The sequence below is a fragment of the Pezoporus occidentalis genome, unplaced genomic scaffold, assembly GCF_034315485.1.
Source record: "Pezoporus occidentalis ecotype Australia unplaced genomic scaffold, CSIRO_AGI_Poc_V1 ctg16, whole genome shotgun sequence".
NCBI lineage: Eukaryota > Metazoa > Chordata > Aves > Psittaciformes > Psittacidae > Pezoporus > Pezoporus occidentalis.
This window is the reverse complement of record NW_026913425.1, coordinates 1,529,876-1,538,705: the sequence shown is the minus strand read 5'-3', so window position 1 is coordinate 1,538,705 and position 8,830 is coordinate 1,529,876. Positions and strand designations below refer to the sequence as shown.

General features: G+C 36.8%; 1 protein-coding gene across 5 annotated transcripts in view; it reads right to left on the bottom strand.

Annotated features, from left to right (window-relative positions):
• Positions 1–780: 780 nt before the first annotated feature.
• The window catches only part of TRAPPC13 (trafficking protein particle complex subunit 13), a 32,044-nt gene continuing 23,994 nt past the window's right edge, over positions 781–8,830 (bottom strand). For 3 of the 5 annotated variants that reach the window (XM_062612308.1, XM_062612310.1, XM_062612312.1), the window contains 4 exons: positions 8,142–8,340; positions 5,530–5,630; positions 4,469–4,619; positions 781–4,371 (listed from right to left, as the gene is read on the bottom strand). In XM_062612308.1, coding sequence (XP_062468292.1) covers positions 4,267–4,371; positions 4,469–4,619; positions 5,530–5,630; positions 8,142–8,340 — 556 coding nt within the window. In that variant the 3' untranslated portion in view covers positions 781–4,266. The remainder of the gene's footprint in view (positions 4,372–4,468; positions 4,620–5,529; positions 5,631–8,141; positions 8,341–8,830) is intronic. The other 2 variants (XM_062612309.1, XM_062612311.1) reach the window with 1 other exon arrangement.

The following is an 8,830-nucleotide window of genomic DNA, read 5'->3' as shown; positions in this document are numbered from 1 at the left end:
TCCAAAATCCTACTGTAACAGGCATGTTATTCTTATGTAAAAATCATTATGGCTGTACTCCTGTTAAATATGGAAATAGTGGGCCCATCTGATATGCCCTTTTATAATGAGCATAAATCAGTGTTGGAGTATAGAGTACACTTAAAACTAATGCTTGAAAAGTCTGTTTCTTTAAGCCTGTGGAGGGGCTGTCACTAGTAACATGAAATATTTTTCAACTTCACTGGGCGGGAGGGCGGAAGATGGTTGCATACGAACGAGTACCACAAATTGTTGAGAAGACACAAGTCCTGAGCAAGATAATACACAGAAACCAATATGGAACTTGGTTTGGGAAAGGAAATAGTATTAAGAAGTTCTAGGCTTTTTTACTGCCATATACACCTTCAGATCATGATGGCAGCCCTGGAGGTCAGCATTATGACACTATTTTCTTACACATGGCAAACTGTATTACATTCTATATGTATGCAGTATTTAACATAAGCTTAAAATTCATAACTAATAAGCTAAAACTGTTCCTGTGACTGTATAAATAACTAATACTGAAAATTTATAAAAAATAATTCGCCTTAGAAAGGATTATCTTTCTATTCTTGTGTGGTAAGTTGCTGGCCTAAACAATAATATTTTTTTTTTTAAGTTTCTATGTTAAAGTGATGGTTATATGGCCATAGTAGAGATTTTTCCATTCTATAGCATTTCGGTTCCTACCCTGGCTTTTCTTGCTCAGTTAATCTTACTCTTGCAGAGACAACTGCTTTTCTGTATTTTTATTACGTTAACTCTTTTATGCTGCTTACTGTTTACACAGCTTGCTGATACAGTGTAGGTTTTTTTTTACTCCAGGGAGGTTCTCAATGCTCACATTTTCCTCTCTGAATATCAAAACTAATTTGAGGAGCCTGCTTTGATTTCTAAGACAGGGTGATATCTGCTGGCCAGATAGACTGGAGAAGGTATGTGGAGGGTTAACATTAGACTCTCAAATAGAGAAATACACAGGAACTTCTGGACCTCAGACTTTGTATCAGATTCATCTTGCGGTCAAAAAAGAGCACCTCAAGTAGGAATAAATGCAAAATTTGGAGTCATGCTTGACTTGAGGAAATTATAGTTGTGCATCTACTTTATGAGTCTTCCCCATGTTAAAACAGGGAGAGGGGTGGAAATGCAGCTGGATCCAAGGAGAAATTAAAAGAATTGGAGAAAACAAAAAAATAGGAAATCTATATTGCCATCTGTTGAATTAAGAGGTAAAGCTCAATACAACAACTAAAACAACTTTAACACATTGCATACTTTATTCAATAGAACTTGCCTATACACAGCATTAAAATGCTGCTTCTTTAAATTCTCTAAGTTTCCATACTTGCCTTTTTGAGGCTGTACAGATACTTAACCTTTGTATTAAAAATACATTTCCAAGTAACAGCTTCTGAATTAACATCTGATGACAATCTCTAACAGCATCTTTTTTTCAGAGGTTGTTCAGATCCTGAATTCAAGAAAACTGCTACCTAAGTTCTGTTACGTTAATAGGACAGGATACCATTTACAAGAGCGAGCCATGGAAGCTGTAAGTGGGCTACAACTACTGTACAAACATTGCTTGGAGTGGCATGTTGTATCAGGAGAGAAGCACTGCTCCTAGCATGTCTCCTGGTAAACTTCACTGTTCCTCTTACTGCTCTCTTTCATATTTTCAGCTGCTCAAAGTGAGTTTTCCTAGCTTTGATAAGGGGAACCAATAAATCCAGAGTGGGCTGGACAGCACTGCAGTCTCTCTCACACTCAGTTTATACTTACTTTGTGGCAGCTATCTTCATGCTGCCAGTTACCTTTCTACTTTAAGACAGAAAAAAGTGTGAAGAACCTCTTGAGAGTTCTTAGAGAACAGCAAACTACAACAGTACTCAAAGGCTGGCTGCAGAAGTTGTACTGTCAAGTAAAATATAGCTTACTGGATTTATGGGAGAACTACCCCCAGGGTTAAATGGGATGAAGCATCGGTTAGTTACCTGAAAACTAGTCTTGAAATCATCTTTATAGAGTGGTAACTTTCTTTTCACATACTGCAATATTGTCATGTTTAGGTTTAACTCCAGTATAGACAATATGTAACCAGAGTATTTATTAAAATACTGATGGCATTAGCTAACCATTTAGGAATGTGCTACAACTGGCACACTACTTAACTTGAAAACATTCTGTTTCTTGTATATTAACAGAAAGGGCTTTATAGCCTAAATGAAAAGCAGTGAAACCAATAACAGGAGCTGCCATTACATGCTTTTCCACTGAAACCAGAAACAAGGGGATCATTTATACTAAAGTCTATTTTTCCTTGAATAGGCTAGATTGTTTCACAGTCATGCAATATGTCTTAATCACAGGGTGAGGAAAGAATCTTTTCCTGTGTAATAACTGCACTTTATTTTGCACTAAAATTTTTCATCCTAGATCAGGTGGTAAACCACACTCCCTAGAAATACTGCGTTAAGGTCAACTGCAGTTTATCATTCAACTAAGCAAATATGCATTTAACACTGAATTGGTTTTATATCATTACTGTTCCATCAGCATATAGGTGTGATAACTGTTAGAGAAGAAAATGTCTTGCCCTTGAATTGTGAACTCCTGTAACCTGTTTGCATGGGGGTATATTCTTTAAACTATGCCTGATCATAAAGATGCTTACTGAAAAATTCAGCTGAGAAAGTGTTTCAGTTGCACGTTTGATTTTGTAGCAAGTCTGCAGCTTTGGACTCACACATTGTTTCAGAGCTACAGAAAGTCATACTAGACAAACAGCCTTTTGCTACCCTTTCTGTATCTCTCCTCCTACCTCTTGTTACCATACGGTTACATGTCCTTCAACTTGTGTCAGTTTAACTTGAAAATAGGTTATAAATAAAGTTACTTACTTTTTTGTCTGGATAGTTGCGGTTTTACTGTTCTAATTTGTTGATGTACTTACAGTAACAGGTAAATTGCATTCTTTAGTAAACTGGGGGGCAGCAAACATAAACATATTTTGGATGTGCAGGATCTAGTTTTAATTTATTTTCTTTGCAGTATTGACTCATTCTCTCGATTTAGTAAGCTGATCCTACATTTATCCAATGTTTTGAAATTGAATTCTATACTTAAGGCTTTCCTGTGTATAAAATTAAGTGAAATAAGTCAAAAGTAAGGTTGCTATGTGCCAGTATGGTTGCCGAGAAACATGACAGGCCACTGGGTAGAATCTTTCAACGCTAGTTAGCTAGTAAAGCCAGTCACCATTTTCTGTAAATGGCTACCTTTAGGTGACCTTATATATTTCAGCCAAAAATTCTTCCATCTTTTGTCAAAACAAAGCCAAGGAAAAATACAATTCAGTGCTTAACCAGGTCCTGAGTTCCTTCCTGCATATGCTTTGGAGAACTTGATCTAGGGCAGCCGTGCAGGTTTTTTTCTCCTAATTTTCTTAAAAATCCACTTAAATGCCTGTGGGGTGGGCAGAATAGTTTGCACCACCTCAGTTTAACAATATAAAATGCCCCAAGTTCTGCTTGGTTTCAGTTCTCTACTAATTGTGAAGCAGCATGCTTGTTCACGCCATGCCCTGTATGACAGGGACACACAACTCTTCACAAGGTTTGCTGTATTGCTGCTCTTTTCCAAAGACGAAGCTACAACCAGCACACGCTTTGGCTGATACTCTACTTTGTAGCTGCTAGTGCTTCAGCAGTGCCAGCTGCACTCCCTCGTCTCATGCCTGTATCGGTCTCTAGTTCATATGGTTATGCGTGTACCATGCAAATACTCTGCTCTGCCAAGTACACAAAAGTGTTTCTTTTTAGGGGTTTGGATTCCAGGAATTTCTCTGTAAAAGGCCAGTTCCTTAAAACTGAAGCAGTTTTGTCAGAATCGCAATTTAAAACCTGTTTAAATAGTTTAAAAATAATTGAAACAACAAAAATAAGTACAAAGTGATACGGTTTCATATCAGTCTCACCCCCTGACCCGAGTGATGTTAATGCAATATAATCTGCTAGAGCTGCAGTTGATTCAAAGGCTTTATTTTCTGTAGACAGAATGCATATGCATGGTTTTGAAAGATGTAAGAATGTTCAGGAAATGCTCAGAGAAATTAAATAAGCAATAGTTAAATTTAGAGATATATAGGGATTTGGTTTTGCTTTTACACATTTTAATTTGATTCAGCTACTAAAACATCAAGAAAAAAAGAAAGCCCTTCAGCTGTACAGAAATTTTTCTTCAGCTTTGTTTGACTTCTGAAGAAACTACACAGACTTGTGCAATATCATCGTACTCATATGTTCTCTTCAAAAATGTGTCTGTAAGTCTTAAGCCGGAGACACTCTAGAAAAGGAAAATATTTAAAAGAGTTGTTACTAGAAAGAATTACGAAGCTTACAAAATGGCTATTTTATAACAAAACCATGCTATAAAGACTTACTTGCAATCCCTGCACTGAAGACAACAATGTAAGTGCAAGATGGAGGGATGAGCTTGGGTGCAGCTTTCCAAGTTGCCTTCCTGAAACTCCACACCAGTGGATGGAATTTGTATTGCACATTTCTAAAACCAGATCCATAGTCCTTTCACTGCTAGAGGAAATCATAAATAAAATAAAATAAACCTGTGGGCCTTTTTCTAAACACTCAAGTAAAAGCTGATTACTTTATTATTCAGGTTACTATTAATCAAGAATTTATAAATAATCATAAGGCATCAAGCAAGATTTATTCTGATGTGCAGTAATGCAGTTACATGTAGCTTTGTCTGACACAAGTGTCTGGCTACAGATTTAGCAGTACTGGATAGCATAATACTGCTCACACTTTGGATGGAAGACAAGGTTTTCATGAGAAGTATCTGCAGAACAGATACGTGCTTTAGTCCCTGGCTTCAACTTCTATTTAGAATTATTTTATATATATGTCACTCTTGTATCCCTTCTATAAAGGGCTACTGTAGAGCCTAGTGTAAACACAGATCAAGTAAAATTATGAATAGAGACATACAAAAGACTACAGTGACAATGTCCAACAAGCATTAGGGCAGTGATGCAAAACTAGCCGTAAAATCAGACTGGATAGAAATGGCATTATTTATTCTGATAAAATTACCTGTAATTAAAAAAATCCTATGTAAACACTAGTTTTAGAGTTAGGTTACCTAATAAGAACCAAAATGATTTGTGATTTAAATATGAGGTACAATCTTAAATAATACTGCAGCCAGTTCCATGTTACTCTACTAGAAATTTTTGGCAATCTCTTAGTTCAAATAGTATATTAACGGATCACAAGGGGAGGGGTGTTAATTTGTTTGTTTCTTTGGGTTTTTGAAAATCACTGTAATCCAAAGTATGTCTTTCAAGTAGTTTCGTGTTGCTGTAACTCATAGTAAAGTCCAGATTTGAGTTGTTGCAGGAGAAAATACAGAAAGATGAAATGAAGACAGTGACAATTTACCCACTTAGGAAAAAGCACAAGAATCACACGACATCATTACCTGCAATTTGTTACTTTACATGTAATGTCAAAAGGTTCTTCCAAATTCACAGTGTCTGGTATTGTCTCCAGAGAAAGCCTTACATCACCATAGCCAGGAGCCTGAGAAGGTACAAGAGTGTATATTCTCAGATGCTGGATAGTGAAGTTGAAGTTTTTATTACTCAAGTTTTCATTTACTGCAACAAGATAGGAATAGAGGAATGTGAAGAAAGAAGATTGGCTCTTTGTGCTTTTGATTTTTACCCAGAACACAGCCGTGCTCCATCTATTACTGATGATCACGGTCTTCATAGATTTAACTATTATTTAGACAAGGATGATCTTTATTACTAAGTTTTTCAGATAGCTCACATCCTTAAAATTTGAATACCCATATACAGTTTCAGATCAGCTTCATTCTAAGAGCTGTAGGCAGGTAACAAATATACTAAGGACAATGTAAGTATAGTTTTCCTGCATAAACCCACCACTGTTCCGCATCCTAAGGAAGGAAAGATTGTTCATTCCCCCTGTCATTTCAGTCCACCAAGCCTCTGGCAAATAATTAACTGCCACCAATCAGAAACGCACTATATGACAGGTGGTAAGAAAAAAAGGGAAAAATTTGCCCTGCCTGACAACACTTAGTTGTGACATATGTGACAGGGTGCTGTACTAAAAGTTACATTTACAGCTTGATTAAAAGATATACCCAAAGAAATCCAGAAAGCCAGTGACTGACAGGCTGGGTACAGGCTATAGTCATACACAGTTCATTACAGACTGAAGACAGATGACATTTTAGAAAGCATATTAAATTGCATGTTAGTGTGATCAAAGGCATGTTAAACTGATGGAGACTTCAGACCAGTCAATCAGCTTAAGTTTGGAACCTTTCAAGAAGTAAAAGTAATTAGCCAGCATTAGAAAAAGGCACACATTTTCAGCTGCATTAGGTGACAGGAAGAACTCTACTTGAAAACTTATACCTAGTTCCCTAAACAATGCGTAGTTTTCCTTAAGGTTAGAGTCTTCTTTTAAGAGACATAGTAAGAAAAAAAACAACAAACAAAACAAACAAAAAACCCCAACAAAACCAACCTGCAGTAAAAGCAGTATTTACAGAGTCAGATTAGAAGCAATTCACCAAATCAAGACAAGGATCAGAGCAGATGAGAAGGCCTAAACCAGTACATCTCTGTTGGCCTTAACAATGAGATAGCTGCAAGAACTGATGGCTAGAGGTAAAAGCCATACAGTAACCCCAAAAGGAGGAACATAGTTTTCATCAAAAAATAAGATTGCTCAGAGTATGGAATCAGCTAGACAATTCCTTGGTTGTGCTACTCAAGAGCAATGTTAAGATTACTTGGACTAGTCATAGTCTAGTCCTGGACTGAATGCCTGTGAGCAGGTGAACCACCCATGGCACGCTGTGGACATGCATCTGCCTCATGTAGCATTGCCCCCCAAAAGAATGGCAGTTGTGAATTCCAAGACCGCTCCACAAAAACCTCCAAATTATGGTAGGAAATTACCCAGGTTACTTGTTTCAAAAGTGCATTACTGATCTGAACCAAACAATTTCAGAGGGGCATGGTACAGGTAAAATTCTAGACCTATGGGGGAAACAATGATTATAAGACTAGTAAATTGATTAGGAGGAAAATGATGGAAGGTGAAAGGAGCCTAGAAATGAAAAAATCTGACAGCACTTAAGAAGATGAGAGGGCGTTGCACTGCAGCTCAAAGGGGAATTAAAACCTAAACCTGTTTGCTGCTTTTCCAAAGACAAATATTGCTCAAAATTCACAAAATAGCTCATGTTTCTCTATTAATCACTAGCACAAAACAATGATGGATGACTAAAACTAATCCTGGAATGTGGAAGTGTGTGAAATCACCCATGTTTCAAGTCTGATTCTCAAAGGTTCAACAAGAAGGGATGCCGAATGAGAGAATACTGATTTAGAGAGAGGAGGTAGGGAGACATCTGTCTTTAAAGAGAAGCAATAAGAAAGATCAGTTGAAAATGAGAGTTTGTTAGTTTAAAAACAAGTAACAAGTTTCAAATTAACAGGAGTAACTAAGCTTAGGAAAAAGGGCAGTTTCTAATTTGATGAATTTATACAAATACTTAACACCTCAATTAAAAACAAAGAGAAGTTTTAGCAACTTAGCCATGAATTCTAGGATCCAAATTTGCTTGCCTGGTTCCAAGCCATAGTGATCTCCATATAGAATTGCTTAATTTACTAGACTACAGGGCAGGGAGAAAGACAGAGCAGAGGCAGAAACCCAGTTACAAGCTTTATAAACTTCGACTAAGATTCAATTTTCAAAGCTTTTTTACTTCTCTCCTGTATTACACCATCCTCAATTCAAAAGATGCAATTCAGGTTTATGTATTAGAGTAGACAGACTGTGCAGCCGACTTCAGCAAGCTAGTAATTATGACTTAGTAATTATGACTTAAAATTAATGAAAAAATTCTAAATCAGAATAGAACAGATTCAATCAAAACTGTGGACATGAAAGGTAAGTAGTATAATCCTGTAGACAAAAACTCTTAATCAAAATGAAAATGTCTGTATGAATTAGGGAGCAGACTGGTGCTTAAGTTAAACGTACCATTCTTTGGAGCTGGCTAGTTTGCAGCCTTCCTCGTTCACCCAGATTAGTCTTCCACACAATGTCTAGTTTACCAATCACTGTTACACCTTTTATTACTCCAGCCTTCTCTGCAAATTCTTGCTTTGGTTTTAGGCAGTATAAGTATTGACGTGTATCCATAGGTTGTAAATAAGTTCTTGAGCCAAAAGTAGACTCACTAAAAGGGGAAAAAGAATGCAAAACAAGTTCTTAATTATAAGTTATTTTGAAGAAGATTTAGGAAACCAACCTTTTTACCCCATCCCTCACCAGTCTTACTCTGTGTGTGTGTCTATATTTTATTCATGGCAAAACACAGAATATTCTTTTTCCACAACAGAAAACAATTCTGTAACTTACATAGCATCAAGGATCAAGGTGGAAAAAAAAAAAAACAAAAACTATTCATCTGAGCTGGAGAGAAAGGAAATGGAAATCCATTTTGCTAAATTTATTATCTGGTATCTTGGGTATCTTAGCACTTAAGCACAACTCTAGTAATTTTCCTCCTACTATTTGGTTCCCTCCCAGTAAATCTGAGTGTCCTGAGTCTAAGATTCCCATTCAGGACAAGAACCATGACAGCAGCTGCAAACATTTGTAAGGCCAATGCTCCAGTACGCTGTAGGCAAACCCTTCAATAGACAAGGAGAAGAGAGAATTTTCAC